General features: G+C 39.3%; 1 protein-coding gene across 2 annotated transcripts; it reads left to right on the top strand.

Annotated features, from left to right (window-relative positions):
- The first annotated feature begins 102 nt into the window (after positions 1–102).
- Positions 103–19,221, top strand: CROT (carnitine O-octanoyltransferase). Of its 2 annotated transcripts, none has more exons than XM_068211975.1 (17): positions 103–133; positions 789–993; positions 6,848–6,972; positions 7,949–8,130; positions 8,314–8,438; positions 9,017–9,125; positions 10,598–10,691; positions 10,785–10,910; positions 11,347–11,448; positions 12,073–12,156; positions 12,260–12,367; positions 12,614–12,744; positions 14,038–14,161; positions 16,005–16,083; positions 16,855–16,948; positions 17,122–17,241; positions 18,283–19,221. In XM_068211975.1, the coding sequence occupies exons 2-17, from the start codon at positions 879–881 to the stop codon at positions 18,401–18,403; spliced, it is 1,839 nt and encodes a 612-aa protein (XP_068068076.1). In that variant the 5' UTR covers positions 103–133; positions 789–878; the 3' UTR covers positions 18,404–19,221. The 2 variants fall into 2 exon arrangements, with proteins under 2 accessions (XP_068068076.1, XP_068068069.1); XM_068211968.1 differs by having other exon boundaries at positions 110–183.
- Positions 19,222–25,002: the final 5,781 nt, after the last annotated feature.

Raw genomic sequence — 25,002 nt, 5'->3', positions numbered from 1 at the left:
TTTTAACTCCACCGCCGGCCTCCAGAGCGCAGGGGACGGCGAGGCCGCTCCCCTCCCGCCTCCGCGGCCGCCCCGCCCCACGCGGCTTCCGGACCCGGGAAGGGGGACAGAAGCAAAGCCTGCGGCCAGGGAGGTGGGCAGGCGACTGGGACCGGTGGTCCCCGCCGGTCTCGTTCTTCGGGAGTGCGCGGGGCAGAGGGGTGGGCTCGGTTCGGTTCGGCTGTCTCCTTACACTCAGGCCCCATCCGCCTGGGGGCTCTCCTGGGCTTTCCCCGATGCGGGCCCTGAGCCGCTGTAAACTCTGCTGTGGTGTCGCGGGCCTCGCGCCCGGCTCGGCTCGGCTTGGCTCGGCTCGGCTCGGCTCGGTTCGGCTCGGCTTGGCTCGGCTCGGCTCGGCTCGGCTCGGTTCGGCTCAGCTCGGCTCGGCTCGGCTCGGCTCGGCGAGCGCTGGGGTCGGGGCACGGCCGGGGCTCGGGCTGGGGCCTTGGGGAGGGTCGGCGGGTGGGCGAGGAGGGGCCGTCAGCCGGGCTGGGGGTGATTCCCCCTTCCACAGATATTCTGTAGTCTCGGGCGGGTGTTCCAGGGCTGACTGGCTGCTCCTTGGGAGAGAAAGCGACAGTCTCCGAGCTGGTTAATCGCGACATGTTGGGGAAAAGCATCAAAAGCAGCCTGGTCATCGTTTCCCCCTGCTGTGTGTGTGCCTCTCGTGGCTGCAAGCCAGCAAGAAACCCTCGGTCCGTGCTTTGTCGGGGAACGTTTCCTGGTATCTTTTACCGTGTAAATGGCAGGAGGCCGGAGCGAGGGAGAGAACAGTGTGCGGAGATTCGTCATCGAACGTGGGCTTCGTGAATAGTCTGGTTGTGCTGCAGATCTGCAACATGGAAAAGCAACTGCTTGAATCCTCAGAGGAGCGAACCTTTCAGTACCAAGATTCTCTGCCTTCCCTGCCAGTACCTCCTCTTGATGAATCTTTGAGTAAATATCTTGATGCAGGTAATGACTTAATGTTGTAATGGTAGCGTGTCATGTGCTGTTGTAACCAGGCTAATCTGAAGATGTTTGCTAAGTGATTGTACAGACAGCTTGTACTGTAATTGGGGCGTGGCATACAGACAAGCTTAGAGTGCCAAAGGGTCTCTTTCAGGCTCAAAACTGGAAATTAAGTGCTCAGAGAAGCTTGAATTAAAGTTTCTTATTTATCCCTAATTACCTTTCTTCAAGGGAATTTGGCAGTTGGTTAACTTTTTGGTTTGAGAGTGGATTTTTTTTCACTTTTTTTTTTCCTTCTCCAAAAAAGAAGATGGTCTGGTGAAAGATACTTCACTTAAAAATTTTGGTTTGCCTAACTGCTTGTTTATAACTGTCTTTGCCCAGGATCTTTTTAAAAAAACAAGTTATTTAAAACTTTTCATACTCAATGTGAGAAAGAACACTTACTAACTATACAGTAGTAGGCAAAAGCAGTGGTGAGCATTTTTACATAATTTAGCTTGGATACTTTCTGCATGTTGACTAATCTAAAGAACATCACAAAAGTGTGGAAAACAACATCAGTGCACATGTATCTAGCTTTGTTTATAAAGAAGAAATTACTGGTTAGTTCTTTATTATGTATTGGGAACAGGAAAAATGCATTATGAAGTGTCTTGGGAATACTTTTCTCTATTTCTTCAATAATTTTCAGAACTCTGAGACATGGAGTTTTTTCTGGAACATCTACTTTGTATCTTACCATCTTACGGATTTTACACAAATGCTAACAAAGTAAGACTTGGAGTTCTCTCCTTAGCAGAAGCATACTACACCAAATTTTCCCTTTTCCAAAACAGAATTCCTGAAGTTTACTCTTGACTTCCTATTTATTCTGAGTACTGGAAATGGCCTGCTTTGGTGTTCTTTACACAATTGTTTTTTGATGCAGAATGTTGAAGTGGTGGGTTTTGAGCAAAAGTGTTGTGCGTGTATGGGTGTCTAAAATAATGCAGTCTTTTTGCTGTAATGCAGATCAACTAAACTTGTGCTGCAAGAGTAGAACCTGCAATAACAAAATTGCTGTTTAGTTTTGTAAACCCATGTGTCTCTCCAGGTTAATAAATAACTTTGTCATGGAGTGAGAAAATCTGACAGTGATTTTGTTTGCTTTTGTGTTCTCATTCTTATCTGTTTTCATAAATAACTTTATCACATGTCCCTTTCTTTTTTCATGCTGAAGTTAGTTGCTGCTTACTGTTCCATGCACAAAATCATTCTATCATTTTAACCACTGTTGCTCTTTTTTAGTCTCACTGGGGGTGGAGAAAAGTTAGCCCAGCATTTGCCAGTCTTCTCTTGTACAAATATATTAAAGTCAAAGGGTGCAGGGCACAGTTCCAGACATAGCTCTGTGAATTTCATTGCTTAAGCTTGTCATTTTAGTCTATAAATGTGAGTGAAGGAAAGGAGATGCTTCAGAAGAACAATTCAGAGCCTCCAAATGATTCATCATAGAGGCTTTAAATTAGTTCTGGGAAACCTTCTTTCACTGGTTGGAGGAGGACTCCAGGCAATTGACATTAGTCAGGGTGCCTGCTGGTAAAGCACTTGTCTGTTTAGAGCCAGAATCTAACTAGAAAAGCTGGACAAAGTAAGTGTCAGAATATGCCTTATTTAAGGCTTTACAGTTGCTAGCTTTTAAGGAGTAACCCTGTTTTGAAAGTAAGCCTTGAGCAGAGAAGGTGGCCATAGTCATGTTACGTAGCCTTCCAGCCCAGAAGGTGAGATTCAGAAAAATAGACTCAACATGAAAGTATGAAAACTCAAGCTTCCAGCTTCCCAAAGGATTCTTTAACTATGCAACTGAAGGTGTCTTTCATGGGATACTTCTTGTTCATGGGCAGAGCTGATCTCCTAATCAGAAAGAAAGATCTGTGGGCTGAAGAAATGCAAGAGAAGTTTCACTGGACTCTGGTGAGAAAGAGGCCAAGTTCTGCTCATTAACAGTACTGCTTCTACATCTGATTAAATAGTTTTTAAATGGAAAGAGACCCTGTGGTCACAGAATCATGTAGATTGGGAAGAGTTCATCTGGACCAAATTTCTGCTCAAAGCTGGTCCAACTACAGCATGTTGCTCAGGCCCTGCTTACCCAGGTTTTGTTTACTTACAAGGGTGGAGACTGTTTCATAGTAACCTGTTCTGGTGTTTGATCACCCTCATGATTTTGGGAGGGAAAAGAAAAACAACCAACAAACCAAAAAAACACAGCGATGACCAAAAACCCCAAAAACTTCACATTTTCCATGTGAGAAATTTTCTGTATTCCACCTTTATTCTATTTTCTCCTATCCTAATTCTTTCCATCTCTGAGAGGAACTATGCTTCACCAGGACTTTCCATTCAGTTGAAGAAGGCAGTCTGGTCTTCCTTTGCATTCTCTTCATAAGCTCAACAAACACAGTTCTCAGCCTCATCTTGTTGGACATTCCAGTCCCCTTGCAATCTTAGCCACCCCTTTAATGGTTCAACTAAATTAATGACAGATCTTTTCCAGCCTAAATGAGTCTATGAATTGAGACCAGAACCAAATAATTTTGCTTGATTTTCATTTTCTATTTGAATATTGCTCTGTAATGATTTTGTAACGTGAATAACAGAGGGTAGTCATCCTCTCTTTCAATAGTGTGTGATAATGTCATTTTCTGGGAAACCTGAGTGTTGGACTACCCTCAATCAGGGAAGGCTTTCAACTTCAGGATGAAAACTGTAATGGGCAAAAGGGTAAAGCTGAATGGCTCTGTTGCTGTTATTTCTTTTTACATTTGTGTTCACAACTGATGGTGTGAAATTCAAGCTGCATCTAGATGAGGTCTAGATGTGTAGGCACTATGTGAATGTCCATAGCTAATCATCTGTGGTGGAGGTGTAAGGGGAATGCTGGTACCTTTCCAGTTGCATGGTGTTGTAGTGGAATTTTTGGAGGTCCCAATGCAATTTCAACATGAGCATTGTATGGTAATACTTGAAAGTAGATGTTCTTTCTTGCTGACTAAGGTTGTCAGAATGTGTTTAAAACCACATTTGTAGGTAATATTTGGCCCTCACTCTCCATGTTTATTCTGTGGAATAGAAAAAATATCACTAGGAGTTGCATTATTGTTGTGGAATACCATACCATACAAGGAGACGAGGATGTATCTGAAAATGGATCTTTATCTTTCACTTTAGGACAAATAGTGCAAAATACTGAAATGCCTTATATTATTAGGGTTAAAATGGAATTATTTTGAAGAGGAGTGAGGATGACTTACCCTTGATAGAAGAGGATCAGCACTGAACAGATTGGACATAAAAAACTATGTGGGTTCTGTTGAGATGTGCCCTTGAGTGCTGAGGGAGCTGGTCTTTGTCTTTGAGAGGCCACTTCTGATCATATTTGAAAGATTATGATTACTGGTGAAGGTTCCTGAGGAAAGGAAGAAAGCAGATGTTACTGTTGTCTTCAGGAAGGACAAGACTGATCAATCTTGCTTTAATTCCTGGGAATCCCTGGCAAATAATAATGAAAACCATTTCTGAGCATAAGAAGGACAAGAAGGTGATTTGGAATGGGCAGCATGGGTTTCTGAAGAGGAAATTTTGCTTGACCAACATGGTAGCCTTTTATGATGAGGTGACTGTCTTGCTGGATGAAGGAAGAAGAGTGAATATTGTTTATATTGACTTTAGTAAGGCTTCTGGCATATCAAAAGCTTTTAAAAAATCTTCATAGATGAACTAATAAAGTATGGGCTAGGTAGAGGACAGTCAAATGGGCTGGAAACTCTGTCATCTGCTGGGCTCAAAGGTCTGTGATCAGCAACACGTATGCCAGCTGTAGGCCAGTCTCTGATGGTGTACACCAGGGGTCCAGTAATTTTTAATATGGTCATTGGTGGTGAAGGGACTTGCATGCTGGGACAGATTATACTCTGAGGTTGGGAGATTCCAAAGCTGGAAGGAGTAGCTAATACACCAGATGGTTGTTATGCCATCAGAGGGAGCTTGACAGGCTGGAGGAACAGGCTAACAGGAGCCTCATGAAGCTCAGCAAACATGGGGAAATGCCAAGTCATTCACCCAGGAGAAGATAACTTGCCACAGCAGCACAAGCTGGGGCCTGATGTCTGGATGCAGAAGAGCCCCTGGGGTCTGGTAGACATGAAGTTGAGCATGAGCCAGTATGTGGCCTTGCAGCAAGGCATGTCAGTGGTGTCCAGGGCTCCCTATAGAAGGAACATTGCCATCAGATACAGAGAAGTGATCCTTTGCCTTGGTTCAGTGCTGGGGAGGACACATCTGCAGTTCTGTGTCTGTTTCTGGGCTCCCCGTACAAGTGAGGTAGGGTCATACAGAAATGAGCCCAGAGAAGGGCTGTGACAGTGATTAAGGTCTTGGATTATGGGAAGAGACAGAGAAAGCCAGGATTGTTCAGATCTTTGCAACATGTGTGATTGCTTGTGGAGGAGTAAATAAGATGGAGCCAGATATCATAGTAGTATCCAGTGACAGAATAAGAGGTGATGGGCACAAGCTGAAATACAAGAAATTCCTTTTAAACTTAAGAAAACCCCTCTTATTGCAACAGTGGTCAAGCAGTGAACAGGCTGCTACCAATGTGATTGTAGAGTCTTCATCCTTGGAGATACTTAAAACCCAACACAGTCCTAAGCAACTTGCTGCAGTTGACCCTACAGAGATGAAGTGTTGGACAAGACGATCTCTAGATTTATGAAGAAGAGAAAAATAGTGGTTGCAGGCAAGCAGGTGTGATTGCATCAAGACAGAGTATAGATTTAATACTTAGGTTAACTATGTATTTGATACCTTGCCCTGCTGAAACTCGCTCATTGCTTGCAAAAGCAAGAGATAGATGAGAGATGATGCAGATATTTGTTTAAATTTTCATAATTGTGTATTCCTTCTTTGTTTCTTAGCACCTATAAGTTGATTACAGGGTTACCAGTAGCAAGGCAAACATGATATTAATTAATGATAGCGTCCAGCAGCCTCAAAAATTACTTGCGTCTCATTGTGTAGGCGTTGAATCACCAGAAACACACCTCACACATAGCCCTCCATTCTGTTTCCCACTGACTTCACAATCTAAGTATAAATATAACAGAAAATACATTATACACCAGGTGAGTATAGGAAAAAAATGAGATGTGCCTGTATGGAAAATGACATCAGCAGTGCCCATTACTGACCATAGATTTCATGGTAAAAAGTCTTTAAGGAGTGTTTAGATTAAAATAATGACTAGTTTCGCAGATGTTTATGGAAGATTTTGGCCTATAATGCGCATGATCTGAGAGAAATCCAAAAGGATTTAAAACCAGAAAAACTATCTACAAGTAACTGCATTTGCTATCAATCAAAGGTGGGTATAACACAGGGACAGTGAATGAGAATTGATGGGCAAGTTGCTTGTAGACCATGACTGGACTTGAAAATACAGGCAAATAGCTTGTACCTGGTGCAGTATGGTGGCGGACATGTGTGCTCAATGTGTTAATTTGCAAACAAACTTCCTGTAAATTTAATTACTTGGAAGAACTCTGTAGTATTTACAGATGTAAATATATTTGATTTAGTTGTCTGATAGATATTTCAGGTTTTCAGCAATTACATTAGTCTGCTATCTTCTGTATTTATTTAAAAGTATGTATTTATGTTTTATTAGAACATACTGATTTATTTACAGACTTTTGAGAGGTGTTTAAAAGGTGTTTTCCCTTCAAATACTTGTTTTAGAAAAAATTAATATCTGAGTCTTGGAATAAATCTTAGTATACAGTAGTCTTTAAAATAAATCATTTTCTTTTTACAGTGAAGCCATTTCTTAATCAAGAAGAATATCAAAGAACCAAGGATATAGTTAAAAAATTTGAAAATGGCATTGGAAAAGAGTTGCATCAGAAATTACTGGAAAGAGCCAAAATGAGAAGGAATTGGGTGCGTATTTAGATATGTAAGAAATCATAATTCAATGTAAGAAGTCTTAATTCAACTTGTGGAAAGTTGGTTATTCAGGATGTAACTCTAAGAATTATTTTGCTTTTTTAAATCTTCAGATCTTTCTTAAATCTGCCACTTGACCTGTGGATATGAACTCATTCACTTACATAGGTGTCATTTGTTTTTTCAAAGCTGAGTGGCTAAGAGACCTCACTAACTAAATTTTAAAGTTATTTACCAGCTTTTGAATGCTTTATCTGTCAGTCTCTCTTTCTCTGACATTTGTCCCTTCTCCCTCCACCCTGAGAAAAAAAAAACAAACAAACAAAAAAAAAAACCAAACAACCCCCCCCAAAACCCAAACAAACAAACAAACAAAACAACAACAACAACAACAAACCCCTGGAATTCAGAGTTTTGTTTTTTTTTTTTCTTCCCAGAAGGAAACTATGTGGTAGCATTTTAAAGTTGTCTTTTAACAGAGAAAGAGATACAAGGAAGGTCATTACCAAGTGGAATTCATGAGGGCTTTCTAAATCTTAACAGGACACACTCCAGAGTGGGGATTTTCAGATGGTGGCAAAAAATGTGCATTACAAATGGTCTCTCTCACATCCCCTCTCAGCACAAGTCTAGTTTCCTTCTATTCTTCATGGAGTAATCTGTGATACTCACAGCAGCCACAATTGACATCTGCAAGACTTTAAGATGATGAGTATCAGGGAAGAAATACCATAATTTACAGTTTAATATTCTTAAGCAGCACTGAATTTTATTTCAAGCTTGAAAGCGGAAAAGCTAAATGTGTCATTATCTTCATCAGTTAGTTTTGAACCACTGTCCTGCCTTGTGTTATATAGGACCTACTATTCAGAGTATTAAAATAAAAAAGTAAAAAGCAGGTAGTTGAACATAATTGTTAAAGAATTAATGAATAACAGTAAGTTCTGATGTTAAGAATTTTTCATTTCAGCTGGAGGACTGGTGGCTGAATGTGGCTTATCTTGATCTTCGCATCTCAACACAAATACACTGTAATATGGGAGGCCCCGGTCCCTATATTGAGCACTGCTGGCCACCAAAAGAGGGCACTCAGATAGACAGAGCATGTGTAAATATATGGCACACCCTGAAATACTGGCATCTACTACGAGCGTAAGACTTGGAAGAAAAAATTACTGATCCTAAATATTGATGGTCTGTGTATCCTTAATTGCATATGTGTGTTCATGTCCATTGGCATGCGTTCTTTGCTGTAATAGCCAGGTTTGTCTTACCTTGATTTAATTCCATCATTTTAATTTCTCTTGCTTAACGTTGCTGTGTTTGTTCTTACAGAGAGAAGGTTGCCATAGAGAGATCTAGGGGTACTGTTCTGGACATGAACCAATTTCGAATGCTCTTCTGCACTTGCAAAATTCCTGGACTTACCAGAGACTCTCTCTGCAATTATTTTAAAACTGGTAAACAAATGAAAATTGGGGATTAAGACAAGCAAATGATTTTTATTAATATGCTAAAGGAGTGGTCAGTTTAACCATGAAATTCTTGCTTTCTTGAGCACTAAATCAGCTACTGGTTGTAGAGTGTTCATATAATGAAGCAAAGAAGGTGTCTCATCTACAAATGCCCTTTTTGGTCCAATATTTAGTCCTTATCAAATTAGAGTAAAACAAAGCTCTGCTTCAAATTGTGTAAAACCAGCCTGATGCCTGTAATAAACATACCAGCATTAAGAATAGATGAAAGACAAATTCTGTGTGCTATAATTATGTGTGGATTCAGCAAGTAATACACATTTCAGCAGAGGGAGTTCCTGCCTACAAGAGACACAAATAAATGAAATTTGCTGCTAGATAATGACAATGACTTGAAGCAATTTCTAATAATGAAAGTTATGTGTGACTTCTGTTGGCTTTTAAAATGTCTTCAAGTTTGCAGAACTGAACAAAAAAAGTCTGTAGGACTTGCTGAGTTTTTTCTGTATCTGTCACTTTATCTCCAAGGTTGGATTTTCATTTATTCCTGTTTTTCATTTCAGAGGCTGAAGGTGAATGTCCATCTCACTTGATAGTCCTGTGTCGAGGTCGAGTATTTGCATTTGATGCTATGCATGAAGGCAGCATGCTGACTCCTCCAGAGATTTTCAGGTTTTCAAAATGCTTATTTTAAATGAGCTGTCTCATTTAAGCTACATAGAAAACAGGCTTTTTTCTCTATTCCCTTGATGTCAAAGAATTAGGTGTGAGAGAGGCTACAGCTTCTCCTTTAGCTGAAAGGTTCAGATTTGAGTAAATCCTTGTTCGGTGGATGGCAATTTCTTTCCGTGTACTATTGTAATACATCTGTGGTGCATCATACAAAAGGGCCAAAAGAAGATGCTTCAGTAGGAAATACCATTTTTTATGGTTTCTTTACATGGAATTAGTAGCATTACAGCTATCATCATTCCTTCCAGGTGCAATCTGCATTGCTACTTAATCATTGTCAAAGTTGAAGCACTCTCATGTGTTGAACTCTCCTGTTACATACAAATGTAGTTTCAGCATAAGTCTCTTGTGACTATTTTGGTATCTATATCCATCTCCTTACTAAAAAAGGGTTGTTAATTTTGCCAGTGAATAATTTAACTCAGTAGTCAAAGTGCTGCTTATAGTGCACAGCAGAAGGCTTGTAATTAAAATAGGCAAAAAGTGGATGGCCAAATTCCTCAGGCAAGACAAACCTAATTAGAGAAGTTAAAAATCACTTTTTAAAAATAGTCTGGTAGTTTAATAGCTAACATTTTAACATGCTTTTCTAATTTTTGTAGTTGTACCTGTTAGGTCAAGCCAGTAAGAAATAAATGAACACTTGGAATACAGACAAAACCCCCTAAATCTATTGTCTATAGGAAGGGCAGGTTGGGTTTGGTTTGGTGGGGCTTTTTTTTGTTTGGCTTTATTTTTGTAAGGTCATCATGGGTGTCTCATATTTTTGATACTATGTAATTAATGATCAATAGTTATATTGACTAGGCAAGAGTGGCAGAACAAAGAAGAAGCCAGATTAAGTGCTTGTAATTTATGGAGTTTCTTTAACATGGGGAACAGCATGTGGAAAGCTGAATTTGCAAAGTAAAACCTACCCCTCTGTTAATTATTCTTCTAAAGGAAGAGGTAGGAAGAAAATTGCTGTTGTATAGTTCAGAATCTACATTCAGGATGTAGCAAGTATTCTGCTTTAAAGTTTATCTTGAGGGGAAGGTTTGCCCTGTGTGTGATCAGCTGCTGTAGAAGTTGTAAAGCTGCAGTATGGCAGATGTCTGTTGCTCTGCAAAGTCTCAACCTGCTCTGTCGAAGTCTTAAATCTAGTTTTAAATTAGGTGTGTAACAATGTTCTAGCACTACAGTTGTTTATGTGTGGTTGTACTGGGCTTGTAGGTGCTGAATGACTGAAACCTGAGCAGGTCTTCAATTGTCCTTAGAATCTAGGGGAGCTGATTCATGCTTCCTGAAAATTCACACTGGCTTGTGAATGTTGAACCAAAATTCTAGCTTTGCAAAAAAGAGAGAGAGATGCGAGGTGACATTTACCTTCTCTCCATCTGTTGTTAACTTCAGTTTTTGAAATCTTCTTAAAGGCAACTTACGCATATACAGAAGAGATGCTACAGTGAACCAGATGGACCAGGACTGGCAGCCCTTACAAGCAATGAAAGGACCAAATGGGCAGAGGTAGAAATACTTCAGCAGCTGGTTCCTGGGAAAAGCATTGTGATCACTGGAAAAACATTATTTCACTTAGCTTTGTCTTTTTATGCCTTCTAGTTACGGGAATATTTGATTCATCTTGATCCAAAGAACTTAACTCTTCTGGAAAAAATTCAGAGAAGTTTGTTTGTGGTTGGCCTTGATGATTGTAGCCCTCATGCAACTCCTGAGGACTACACTGAGGTAGTTAAGAATTTTTGATTCATATCTAGTCATCTTTACGTAAAAATTTATCCTGCATATATACAGAAGTAGCGCCTGTTGCTCTTTCAGAACAGTAAAAATGAAGCAGATAAATATGTAAAAAATGGGCTTTTTTGATCCATAGGAAAACTTAAATAGTTTTTATTGTTAGGCCATTGGAAGTGGGAATGGCTGGAATCTACCTTCATAACATTTTAGCCCTCTATCTTTCAGGGTCATCAAAGACATAGTCATTAACTTTTTATCACACTTCTAATTAATAACTTGGCCCTATAATCATGTTCATCTTGAACTGGATGAAAATGTCATCTGTCAGGGAGGTCTTGCCATCTTAATGTAGACTAGGTTTAGCTTACAAAGACTGGCAGTGTTCTTGGTGTTTTTTAGACTTCACAGTATGTTTCTTCTGCTTTAGCTTACAAAGCTGGGGCTAACAGGTGATCCGACTGTGCGCTGGGGAGATAAATCCTACAATAGCATATTCTTTTCCAATGGAACCTGTAGTGCATTCTGTGATGTAAGTTCATTTTTTTCCATCTTCTAAGTATTTATTTACTGAATTTTCCCCTTCAGAGTATTAAGTGCTTAATGTATTATTACTGTAGCCTTGTTTACCTGGCACCTGCTCTAGTAAGTTTCCAAAAGCAGTCTGCTTTCTCATGTTCTTTGCTCTCTCATGGTGTTTGCCATTGCACCATACTTGAATTAACAACAGGATCTGAAGTCATAATCTTATTTCTGAAAGTATTTAATGAGGAGTTCCAAAGGAATAAAAATACAATACACAAGAAAGCTCTAAATTAACTCTTTGTTTGATGTATCCATTTGAACAGCTGTGTTTTTTAAACTATGTTATTTTAAACTTATTACTACATGGCAAGCAGGGCTTATATTTTTCCTTAAATCAGCCTTTTCATGGCAGTAGTACATTGTACCTCCCTGTCCAGCTGCAGAGCAGTTAAAACAGTGGGTGGACTTAAAATACTTCTGTATTTATTGCAGAACTATAAAACAAGTCCAACACTGTGCAGTAAAGCTGTTGGTCGACAGGAAAAAGAGCAGAATAGGGAAAAAAGCAGAAGAGTTTGATCTTCTTGCTGTTATGCAAAGAAATGTAATGTCTTCTCTTATCTGATTCTAGCATTCTCCTTTTGATGCCATGGCTTTAATTACCATGTTATCTTATGCTGAAATGAAGATTATTGAAAATGAGGGAAAATGGAAGGTATCTATCTTTTATAAACTTTCAAGCTTATCAGTTAATGTGTCTTTTCTTATGGATAACATTTTCTGGTTTTGCATCTTTTTTTCTGTCTTGATCTTCCCAGGGATCAGATATTGTGAGGGATATTCCATGGCCAGAGGAACTTGTATTCACAGTGGATTCAAAAATTATGAATGAAATCGGATGTACTAAAGAATTGTATTACAAGAAGGTGAAATTTACTCCTGGTTCTCTTAGTTGTTACTGATAATTATTTTTTTTCATTCTATTTCCATGTTTTTAGTTGGTCTTTTTTCATGCTGGAGAGCAGGAATGACTATGTTCCTGATGAATTGATGAATTTAACACCATGGTTAAATTTGTTATATCGTGGTTTATGTTGAGTGTGTTTTATTTGCAATGGACCAAGTTGTGATATTTCTTGACTTCTGTTGTTTTTCCTCCTTTGGTATGGCAGGTATCTGACTTGCAGCTGGTATCTTACGCCTTCACATCCTTTGGCAAAGCATTGATTAGAAAGAGGAAGCTTCATCCTGATACATTTGTGCAGCTTGCCCTTCAGCTTGCATATTACAAATGCCACGGACGGTAAGAAAATACCAGCTTAGGAATAAAAAACTAGTTTCTTGAGTAGAGGTGTGCAGTGGCTTTGCAGCGTTAGTATGTAATTTGCCATGGGGATGTAAGAATGAATAACTAAGGGGTTTTTGCAGTAACAGTTGCATAGAGCCATACTTGCTTCAGAAGAATCGTGTTCTTGTGCCCATAGGGGTAATGGATATACGTATTATGGAGTGGATGGTAGAACACAGTCTGTGAAAACTTGAACTTGGGCTATACAAAGGAAACACTTGGGCAAACACGAAATGCACAGTGGGTCGGGTCTCTAATGTCAAATAGTTGCTCAAATGTAGAAGAGAGTTTTGTCTGTAGCATGTGACAGCCACCAGTAAAATGTTTAGTCTTCTAAGCCTGTAAAAGGCCTCACAAACTTCAGTGTCTCACTTTCTTTAGCAATATTGGGTGTGAAGGTTTGGGCAGAATAGTAGAGATGAAGATAGTCACCCTTCAAGTGCCTGCCTCTGCATTTTTGGATGTGACATTTAATTTTGTATTATTGATTAAAAGGTGTCATTCTTCTTGTTATTGGTGTTCCCAAATTTCTATTTGCTAACTAGCACTCATTATGGCTTGTGTAAGTCATTACTGACCAGCAGAGTATTGCTTGCTTCAGAAGGAGGAGGGTTTCATCATAGGAGTGTGATGTTTTGTCACTGGTGAGGTGTAGCTCAACAAAGGTTGGTTTGCTGAACATGAGGACATTAATTATCTGACTAAAATAGCCTTGGTCTGTTGTAAACATGCAAGTATATTTCATGTAGGTTGTATATTAAGTGGTAGACTGTAGTAAAGCTGGAGTTGCTCCATGTAAAAGCTGGATGGCTGTCAGTATGCAGCAGAGGAGGTTTTGACCTTTCCCTCTTAAATGCTTTGGAACACATAGCTTATTTCAAATGTGTCTCTTAATTTATGAGGGTTTAGATGGTGTAGGTGGAAGTACACGGTGAAACTGAAACTTGTGTAATATCAGCTGTTTTTTGCTAGAGGCTAGTAGATCTGTAGTCTGCAGAAAATGTCCATGGCAATGCAGTCTTTTCAAGGTATGAGTATACTACTTTTTTCAGTCATCTGTCCCATCAAACCACATAGAGTTGCTTTGTGGCTCTTTTTCAGAAACATAAGTTATAGAAAATTAATGGGTTTCTGGTACTTGTAACTGAGCTTAATGTGCAAGATCTTTTGCAGGACTTCTTTAACCCTTGAGATAACAAACAGTTTAGTTATGTTAATGAGACACTCTTCCCTAATTTTTGTTCTTAGTCCGGGCTGCTGTTACGAAACTGCCATGACCAGGCGTTTCTATCATGGCCGCACAGAGACCATAAGACCATGTACTGTGGAAGCAGTGGAATGGTGCAAGTCCATGTTGGATCCTTCTGACAGTGTAAATACTGAAATCCTACTTTAATTACTATGTATTTAGACGGCCTGTCATCTGAACCACTTCAAACTCGTGTTTTTATTGTCTCATTGATGGGAGTTGGCGCCTTTCCAGGGAGACAAATTTTAAATGTTGGGTTGCTTGAACTCTGATTCTGGTCATTTTGACTGAGATGTGCTGTCATGTGTGGTTTTGTGTGCTATTTATTTTTTGGTTTCAAGAAGGTAACTGTCTCAAATTATATTCACACAGATTTATTTCACGCCTCAAAAAATTCTTGGGTTGGAGCCAAAGTATTGTGCTGTGCAGTTGTTCTGTTTTAATTTTTAAGTGAAATCAGGAAATGTTTATCTAATAATTGCATCTTGAGAGCAAGATTGAAAGATGTTTGTGTCCTAGTGGTAACAGGGGTGTATTCCTGAGTTTATCTCTGAGTTGCTGAACTGGAGATCTTTTCTTTTCCCAGCAACTACACTCTGGTGCTTGGCTGGCAAATCAGGTCATGCCTTGCTTGCCAAACAAGAGCTCTGCTAAAGCTCTTTCTGTTGCCCTCACTGTACATTGCTCAGAGCCTGAGAAATTAAGCAAGGAGAAGGTTTTTGAGACAAAGGGCAACTCATCTTTAGAAAAATTAAAATCTATATTATTAATGCATCCGAAAAGTATAGAGGAAGACAGCTGTCAGAAAGCATGTGTGATCAATAATTCTGGCCTTTAAGAGCACATTTTCCTGATCTTCACTGGCTTCTTTTGGCATGTACTGCAGTTTTAAAACTCAGTTTTCTGGCCATCTTCCAAATCTGCTTTCCTATTCCAAATATGGATTCCTATTACTTCCCTGCTCCTCAGTTACCTTCTAACCAATTATCAGGCTTCTGTGGTTACTACTAGTACTAGTGTGTAACTTTCTGTGTACACTATTTATTTTTATCTTTGTAACGTTAAATAGCATCTACAAATATCTCCCTATTATTATTTTGTTGGGTTTTTCTAATACTAACTCCTGGAGCTTAGAAAAATCTGTTCAAGGGTATTGAAATTAACATGCTTAAAAGTCTGCGTTTATGTAATTTTTAATACCTTAAAGTCAGATGCTTTGAAATTATCCTTTTGTCTTGAATTTTCTTTTGCCCCTTGTCTGCTTGATAGCTTGATTTTTATCCAAATCGAGTGGCTTCTGTCCTTGTTTCACATTCTCTGCTGCAGCCTCTTGAGTGATGAATAAAAGGATAAACAGTCCTTCTTAAGTAGTCAAGGAGCTATCTAGATCTAAGATTTTGGAAGTGAAGATCTTGAGCATCTAGGACTGTTTTTCAAGGCTTCCTTTACAAAAACCATGTTATTTGTATTCTCTCTGACTTTAATATAAAAGTTTTAATATAAACTTGGAAAAACCATAATGTTGGGCAGAATTGGCAATCAGCAGAGAAAATTTGGGAATGCACCCAGTAGGAGCTAGTGTCCTTCTGAATAAATGGTATTTTAGAAGGTTTTTGGGTTTGATCACTATAGTTCACACTGGTTCCTTTCCATTGTTTCAGATTATTTGGGAAAGAGTATGAAGTTTAGAATACTGTTCAGTTCAAAAGTGATCCGAGTAACATAACAGAGATACAGGAAACAAGCAAGCACATTTTCCTGAAAAGGGAATTTGGGTTTGGGAGAAAGGGTTTGAGAGAGGTTCTTATGTACTTTTCAAGTTCCTCAATTTTCTTCTATCTAAAATTGTAAGAAACTGAGAGGGGAAAAACCTGCTGATCTGTGATTGCTGATGTGTTACTCATTTGGATTGATTTTTCTTTTTCTCTCTTTTTTCTTTTTATTTTAATCTTGCCCTACTTTACAGAATTATCAACGGCTACAGCTGATGCATAAGGCATTTGCAAAGCACAATAAAATGAGGAAAGAATGTGAAAATGGAAAAGGTACTCTGGGATCAAAATTTTTGGGTCTTTTTCATGTGGGTGAAAAGGGAATACCATTGTATGTTAGTACATTTCCTCTGTCTCCTTATTTTCAACCTGAATAAAAACTACTCCTTAACATTTTATACTTTAATTTTGAGGAGAAGAACTAAAACCTGCTCCTTGTACCCATCCTTGTACCCCAAAAATAAGTTCACTTGGAATATTTATTTAGTTTTTTTGCCTAGCTAATCATTACTTTGGAATACCTTCCAGTCAAATATTTGCTTGGCTGAAAAGTGAAAAAGGTGCTCTTTAGGACACAGGAGAGATTAGGGTGAGATTCTAACCCAGCTGTGTTAGTGCTCTACACCATTCTGTGCATAAGAAAGAGTAGCTGGGAAATGAACCTGATGAACTTCATACTCTTTCCAGCCTGTTATCACAATTCAGAGCAGTCGTGGCCCTGAAAGCCTTTTCGCTGTGTTGACATAGTTGCCCGTGGGCCACTTCCACTGTGAGGAGATCTTCCTCCTTGGGTTTTGTTTTCCACAGGGACTGTGCTGCATCTCTGTTAATGAAGTCATTTGCTTTTGAGCTCAGTGCTGCAAGTTGAAAGTGTTGAAGACCTCTTAGATCAAATATGTGGGAAATGTTTTTGGATGCTACAATATGATGCTGTTGTTTATCTGTCCTTTAGCTGCTATTGCGCTCCCAGCTGTCCAGACCAGAAGAAGCAGAAAAACTGGGAATGCTGCTGTTAGTGATTCAGTATTTGCATTTATTTGACAGGCTTTGATCGTCATCTTCTGGGTCTCCTGCTCATAGCACAGGAGCAAGGACTGCCGGTGCCAGAACTGTATGGGGATAAGGCCTTCACAGCTAGGTAATTCATATTCTTGTCCCATGGGAAGTTGTATCCCTTGATACCAAGGCCTTGCTACACTGGCCTTATGTGTGCTGATGTCTTGATCTCTACGACAAAATCACTCTTTAGTAAAACTCTCTTTGGTTTAAATTACTTTCAAATTGTTGCTTTTGTTTTGTGTTCTTTCACAGTGGAGGAGGTGGGAATTTTGTCCTTTCAACTAGTCTGACTGGCTACACTAGGTTTAGTGGATCTGCACTCCCTATGGTACAACATGGCTATGGCTTTTTTTATTCAATTAGAGATGACAGGTAAGGATATAATTGCATTTTGATTATAGCTCTGCATTTGTCACAGAGGAAAAGGCTAGAATGAGGAAAGGAAAATACCGAAGAAATATGGCTGAATGTGTCAGAAGAGATTGAGAAGTGAGATACATGAGAATAGAGGCATTGGCATTCTGGGAATGCACATGTGGGAGGAAGAACGAGTGATGGAAGGCAAGTGAGCACCAAGATGCTGACACTAAGCAGAAATAAAGAGTAGGGAAAGTGAAAGAAGGGAGCAGCAAAAGGACTTTAAAATAGGTTAACTTTAAAATAGGCTGTCATTTTAGAGATCATTTTGTAACATGTAAAAGTGTTTTTGACTGAGCTAGAGCAGATAAGAGGACAGGTGAGCATACTGGCCATCATTCTTGGCAGTGACACTCATCTTGAGAGGCTAAAGCATTTGGCTTCACTTCTCCAAAAATCATATGATTTGAAAAGATCCGACTTTGGCTTAACTGGTCTTACGGACAAAAATTACTGCTGTTTTATGAAATCCAAAACCACTTTGGTTAGAATGCGTCGAGATAAATTGCTACTTTAGCAATTCAAATTTAATTCAAATTACTTCTACCTAAAGCTAGGCAGGGGTTGTGTGCCCATTCAAATCAGTTTGAGAATACAAGCCATTAATACTTTGCTCTATGGCTCTCTTTAAATAAATAGAACTAAATCAAGATATACCTTTTATTAGATAAATAGAAAAGAAGTACCTAAAACCTTAAACTAATTGCAGAAAAAGAAGAAATATAATTCGCAGCATTTTCAAATATAAGCAGAAAAGTTGTGTCACCGTGTATGTAGTAACAAGTATTTAAATCAAAGTATCTGATTTCAAGATGTGTCAACATTATTGCTTACTGAAGGCACTAAGGATCTGAGTCCTCTTTCAGTTTTAAGACAGTATGTTTATGTAACAATTTTTACTTCAGAATTTGTGTCAATAATTCCACATTTCAGGACAATTCATGTAACTTTATCCTAGACCTTGACAATTAAGCACACTGTTTTCTATATTGGTAGGATCATTGCTACCTGTACTTCTTGGAAATCCTGTCCAGAGACTGATGCAGAAGTGCTGTGCAGAACTCTGTTCCAGTGTTTCCATGATATGCTGCAGCTAACACTTACAGCTCAGCTGTAAGCTTGATAATAATGTAAGAGGCTTTGCAAGCTCACAAGCTGTATGTAGTACTTAAAAATGAAATGTTATTCAAGAGTACTGTTAAATCCAAGACATTTAATGAATGATCTGTGTGACATGTATCTATTTTTGAGAGATTTACTGCAGTAACAGTAACCATTTAAGAATAATGTAGCCATTTGCAACAGCAATGCAAGCAGTAGTACCTTATCTGTGTAGAACTATGCGATATTAAAAAATGCCACAACAATGCAAACATACTTAAGGATGGGATGTTGTAGTGGAAAATTGATGGGAGACCTGTATTTATGACCTTAGTAGTCATATGTAGAATAGTTTGTAATCTACTGATAGTGTTTATGCCAGTTGAGCACTTAACTGAGTACTTATAAGTAACTACACTATCCTCTTATGTGATTATGCTTCCTGTTCAGAGTGGTTAATGAAACAGAATGCCTCCAGCAGGTTATGTGGGATTTTATAAGTTACCTTTCATTTTTTGCTATCAGGATTATACCAAATAAATGTTGTATCCATGAATGGGGATGTTCCCACTACATTTGTAGTATGAGAGCACTACAGTCTGAAGTATTTTGAAAAAAAATCCCTCAATAGTAAAGACAGAAAGCAGCATGAGTTTCAAATTTTTTGGTTTTCATTCTCTAGTGAACTGTGAATATCTGCTGCTTTACTCTAATAATGCACAATAAAAGTAAGCACTGAATACAGTTTGATACAGTTCTCAGGATTTTAATACTTGATTTCTCTGAGCAACTTTGTATTATCCTGTTATAGAAATAAAATTTTACAAAAATCAACCTTGTCTTAATTAATTTATGGCCGGACTGTTTAATGTAGTGTAGCAACATTGTGAGAGAAAGATGATCTTGGTGACAGGTGAATTTGAAACAGAGATTCTAAAGTACCCATTGTTTTTTCTCTAGCTTTTAAAGTTTCAGAGACATCAAATACTATTCTTTATTTTACAGAAACAACTCAATTTTCAGCTAACATGGAACCAGTCTCTTTGCCCTCTGGAAGCTCTGTTGCATATTTTTTGTCCACAGTAGCAAGAATACTTCCCCTTTTGATTTCTTCCCTCAGTGCCTGACACTTCTCTGCAGTCCAGTGTGTGTTACACTATGTCTTGTTGCCTCAAAAAGTGGGCTCCTCATTTCAGCCTTTGTTTTCCTTGCCTTTACTGAGCTTCCTGTACATCTTGTCTCAATTACATCTGACAACCATTCAGTATTTAATAGTTTGAGTTTTTCTGAAACTCACATGGAGAAAGAATCCATCCCTGTTCCGCAATGCTTATAATAACCCAGCCTCTTTCTCAGAGGTAAATGACCTTCTGAAATCTCATGGGCAGTGAAGCCTGTGTCTTTATGATGCTGTGATTTCTGTGAGATAGATTAGGATTTTGGATCAAGCTATGTGTGATTATTTTTATTCTTTAATTTAATAAGTTCTGTCTGATAATTACAACCTTTCACGCCTCAACTGCGTTAGTAAACTTGGTTGCAGTTGTGATAAGGACATTTTGCTTTGAACATTCATTCAAACCAGCCTGAAGTCTGATGAAGGGTGTGATTTTGCATTTATTTGCATTTATTTTCCATACACCTACTCCTGCCTTTCTGAGGATTTCTGGGAACATAGAAATCCTGACAGAAATGCAGAAAAAGAACAACTTTTTCAGAAAGTGAATTATTGAGAAAATGGCATTCAATCACCAGCATAACCAGAATTTCCTGTTCAGCTGACACAGTCTGAGTCTTGCCTAGAGAAATTGAAGCCAGAAGAGTATTCAGGGAGAAAAAATTTAAGTTCTGTGAGTTGTTAGAGCTGCTTGTTACGTACTATGGATGCATGAATTCATGAATGTGGTATTAATTTCCTTGTGTAAAGTATTTCATCTCCAGTGCCTCTGCCCTCAAAGCCTCCCCATTTTTGTGTCCTTCTCCATGAGTGCAGATGCTCTGTGCTGCAGTGCTGATCTCAGTGCCTGGAGCTCTCCACCCAGTCCTTTGCTTTCAGTTTGGCAAGTCAGTGAGGCTTTTTCAAGACTGCTTTGTACTCTTTGAGGAACTATGAATTTTGTGCTGGTGGAAGAGGGTTGGATTCTTAAAGCAAATGTACCTCAGTTACTTATTAGTTGTGGGTTTTCAGGAAACTATTTATGGAATTGTACCAAACCCACATGTATTGAAACATCCTTATCAGTCTTTATCTAAAAGACTGGACCTGCTGTGGTGCTCCACTTCAGCAGCTGGTCCTGCCCACTCTCATGCATTTCATGTCCCACTTTGAACATTGACCAGAGAAGAGTAGGTGCCTTTTTCAGTCCAGAGCTGCTGCTGATTCTCTTGCTCTACAATCTTGCACTCTGAACCACAGCAATCTTGTCTGCATTTTGGATGGTGGAGAGGTGGTGAGCTACAAGGATGCACTTGTGACCTTTACTGTCTTTGTATGACACTTCCTGACAGTCTGCACAATGGAAAAACCAAAAAGTGAATTAAAAACCAGTACAGCAGCTGTTCCCACCTGTGGTGCCTCTAGTCTGTTATCTGGGATAGAACAATGACAGAGTTTCTATGGCCTTGGAGATGAAAAACTTAATCCTGCTGACTAGTTCAGGTTCCTATTTGTACATTTGGGATGAGGGACAGGAGACAGTGCTCACTGTATTTTCACTTGCCCCAGAAATCAGGTCAAACAGACTTTTCCAGTGTCTGTTTTGCTACAAGCAGATCTTAGTTGATTAGTTTTAGAATTTGTCCTAAGCAAATAGGCCTGGCTCATTTGACATGCACTTTCTGGCTCACTTTTAGCAACATGGAAAACTGCTGCAAGTTCAGTCCCACTCATTGCAACCCAAAAACCAAATAATTGCAACTTAATCCACCAAAGAGTTCCATATAATCAAATAACATGCTGGATAATTTTGTATTTCAGTTTTAAGCACTAAGAAAGCATCTACTTGGTATACACATGTAACACCCACTCAGGACCTAAGTTTATTGGTGTTTATGTTCATTTTAAAGAAGAATATTTCAGTACCTTGTTTGAGAAGCATTCTGTAACTTGTATGATGCTTGCAAACTTTGTCCAGATATAAGCTAATTTTTTTTCCCTTATTCAAAGTAACAGCAATGCAAGTGTCTTCCATGGCTGCTGAAGCAGTCTGTGTCTGGGAACAGATATTCATCAACAGAAAAAACAATTTAATGGATATTTTTAGACATAATCCAATGGATAACTGCAGTAGAAGTGTGTCTACATCCTGTTGAGAGCATAGTCACAACATTTGTGGATATGCTGCTATTAAATATATCCAATTAGACTGAATTACAGCATTGAAGTGGAGCCAGCACACATTGTAGCAATGAGAGTTTATTTTCCTTGTGTAAGCTGTCATGAGGATAATGCCATGGGGATGTCACTGCTCTGCAATACACTGAACAAGCCCACATCACCTGCAACGGCTTTTGGAACTGTAGGGTAAACATACATCCTACATTGTCAAAAGCAACCAGTGATCTGGAGCTTGTCCATAAAGAAATTGTCTTTCACAGGGTATATTGTCAGCATTTTTTGGAAATCAGGAGTTTTTCCAAACTCCTAAAGGAGAAATTCCAAGCCCAGTGCCATTTAAAACACCTAAAGGAGAACCACTGTTCATTCCTAAAAATGTAGAGACACATTTTCCTGGCTCATACAACAGTTTGGCATCTAATCCCTATTCATTTTATACTTTGAAAATCTTCCTGTTTTGCACAGAAGAAAAATAGTAGAAGTTCTCAAAAATTATTAGTTTTTTTAAGCTAGGTACCCAGTCGTAATTGAAAACTAGAGGAAGCTCATGCCTTAATTTTCTTAATGCTCCCAAATATTAAGAGAATTTATTTTCATCTAATTAATATCAACAGCAAGTCTTATAATAGCAGCAGTTGGTTTAGCCTTGGTCAGGAATCTAGCAAATCAAAACTCAATATGTAAAGCATCTCAGAAATCAGTTTTGCAAAGTATATTCATTAAGCACTAAATTCACTACAGCTCATAATTTAGTTTCAAAGTACTCATTTTGTGGGAGAAGAAAATTTATCCACTGGATATGTGAATGTATCACTAGATATGTCTAGAAAACCAGTCAGTATGTGGGACTGAAGCTCAATTCTTTCTCACTTTCTGTCACCTGTCAGACTTGTGCACTATGGAATTCCACTGCCTTCACAGAAACTCCCCATAGTGTCTGTACCCCTCTGAATTGCTGCTCATGGATTGTACCAGGAGCTACTTGATTCATTAGAGAAGTGTATGACAAATTTTGCTGCTCATAAAGAAGGCATGAAATTCATTTACTCTATTTTAACTATGTCATTTCTGCATTGCCTTTCAATTAGTAGTTTATTTTTACCTCTGGTGTGTGAAAATGGCATTTCTCGATAGGCAGTATTCTAGGAAGAACCTCACTTTTAAAAATGTAGATTTCTACCTGGCACTGAAAATAGATGCTTGAGACTTGTTTTCCTTCAAGTTTGCTTGATATACTGAGAGTAAAACATTTTGCTGAATTGCTATGGAAAGACATGTTTTAAATATTGCCAGAAACTGATGATCTGCAAAAAATTGTTTTGATTAATATAATCTGCCAAAAACAGATATTCAGGTCATTGCTTAACAGTCGTGTAACTCTTCTTACAAATACTCTCCAAGGCAGCTGGCATGAGATGATAATCAGCTGTAAACAATATGTCTATGGAATATCTTTGACATATTTCAGTGCATTAGAATGCATTCAACAAGGTTACTAATTTGGCAAAACTTTGTGAATAATTAGAGACATTGTTTTGAATTTTTTTTTCTTTGTTACCCTATCATGTAAAGGAGAATATGTTTCTTTTTTTTAACACATAGTCTTTTAAAAATAAACCTTTCTAACTCTTATTTTAATGTGTGACAGAACATCTGTAGGCTTGTGAATCATCAGCCCTTACTGTAAATGTAAAAAACAGCTTGGAATCAAACGTGACTCAACCTCCAACACAGCAAGAAGAAGGAAAAGCCTAGAAGCTCTAAGTACGGGAGCTAACCTCCAAAAACTTAACTCTACCCATGCAGGTAGTAAATCCCTTTTTCCACATTACTACTTCTACATAAGAAGTAGAATAAATGCTTAGACAATCTAAAATAAGAAACACAACAGATGAAGTACCATAGAACCACAGAATAAATGAGGTTGGAAAAGACCGCTGAGGTCATTGAGTTAAACCAACTGCCATTTTCACCACTAAACCATGCCTCAGTTTCACATCTACGTTTGTTTTGAACAATTTCAGGGTTGGTGACTCAACCACTTCCCTCAGGAGCCTGTTCCAATGATCAACAACCCTCTCAGTGAAGAGATGTTTCCTAATATCCTGTCTAGTGGCCTTCTAGGATGGGGGGGTTACATCAGTGTATGAGGGAAGGGTTACAGATGTCTTTTATTTGGACTTGTGTGAAGCCTTTGAGACACCCCACCGGAACATTCTTCTCTCTAAATTGGAAAGACGTGGATTTGATGAGAGGGTAAGTGGATAAGAAATTGATATGATGGACGCATCCAAGAGGGCAGTGGTCAAGGGCTCAGAGTCCTTTTGGAAATCGGAGACCAGTGGTGCCCCTCAGGGGTCTGTATTTGTACCAGTGTTATTTAATATCCTCATTAATGACACAGTGTGATTGAGTGCACCCTCAACAAGTTTGCAGTGGTGCACCAAGCTGAGTGGTGGGGCTGACATGCCTGAAGGACAGGATGCCATCCAGAGCGACTTGGACAAGCTTGAGAAGTCGCCCATGGGAATCTCATGAGGTTCAACAAGATCAAGTGCAAGATGCTGCACCTGGGCTGGGGTAACCCCCAGTATCAACACAGGCTGGGGGGTGAAGGGATTGAGAGCAGCCCTGCCCAGGAGGACCTGGGTGTGCTGGTAGATGAGAGGCTGGACATGACCCAGCCATGGGCACTCACAGCCCAGAGAGCCAAACGTGTCCTGGGCTGCACCAAAAGCAGCGTGGGCAGCAGGCAGGGAGGTTTTGTCCCTCTGCTCTGCTCTGCTCTGGTGAGAGAGACCCCACCTGGAACACGGCACCCAGCTCTGGGGTCCCAGCACAGGAAGGACATGGACCTGCTGGAGCGAGTCCAGAGCAGGGCCACTGAGATGATCAGAGGGCTGGGGAGCCTCTCCTGTGAGGAAAGGTGGAGAGAAATGGGTTTGTGCAGCCTGGAGGGAATGGCTTAGGGGTGACCTAATTGCAGCTTTCCAGTACCTGAAGAAAACCTTCATGAAAGATGGAGAGGGACATATTACAAGAGCATGTAGTGACAGCATGAGGGAGAATGGCTTCAAACTGAAGAAAAGTAGGTTTCGATTAGATATTAGGAAAACATTCTGTGAGGGTGGTGAGGCAGTGGAACAAGTTGCCCAGAGAAGCTGTGGATGCCCCATCCCTGAGGGGGAGCAATTTGGTGAAATGAAAGGTGTCCCTACCAATGGCAGAGGGGTTGGAACTGGATTATCTTTAAGGTCCCTTCCAATCCAAACCATTCT

This window comes from Anomalospiza imberbis, chromosome 1, assembly GCF_031753505.1.
Source record: "Anomalospiza imberbis isolate Cuckoo-Finch-1a 21T00152 chromosome 1, ASM3175350v1, whole genome shotgun sequence".
Lineage (NCBI taxonomy): Eukaryota > Metazoa > Chordata > Aves > Passeriformes > Viduidae > Anomalospiza > Anomalospiza imberbis.
This window is presented reverse-complemented; position numbering and strand designations above follow the sequence as displayed.

Excerpts from the sequence above, each read along its gene's own strand:
- CROT (XM_068211975.1), top strand. The coding sequence starts at position 879 with ATGGAAAAGCAACTGCTTGAATCCTCAGAGGAGCGAACCTTTCAGTAC. Across the intron at positions 11,449-12,072 it reads CCTGTAGTGCATTCTGTGAT|CATTCTCCTTTTGATGCCAT; the intron begins GTAAGTTCATTT and ends ATCTGATTCTAG. Across the intron at positions 16,949-17,121 it reads GATAAGGCCTTCACAGCTAG|TGGAGGAGGTGGGAATTTTG; the intron begins GTAATTCATATT and ends GTTCTTTCACAG.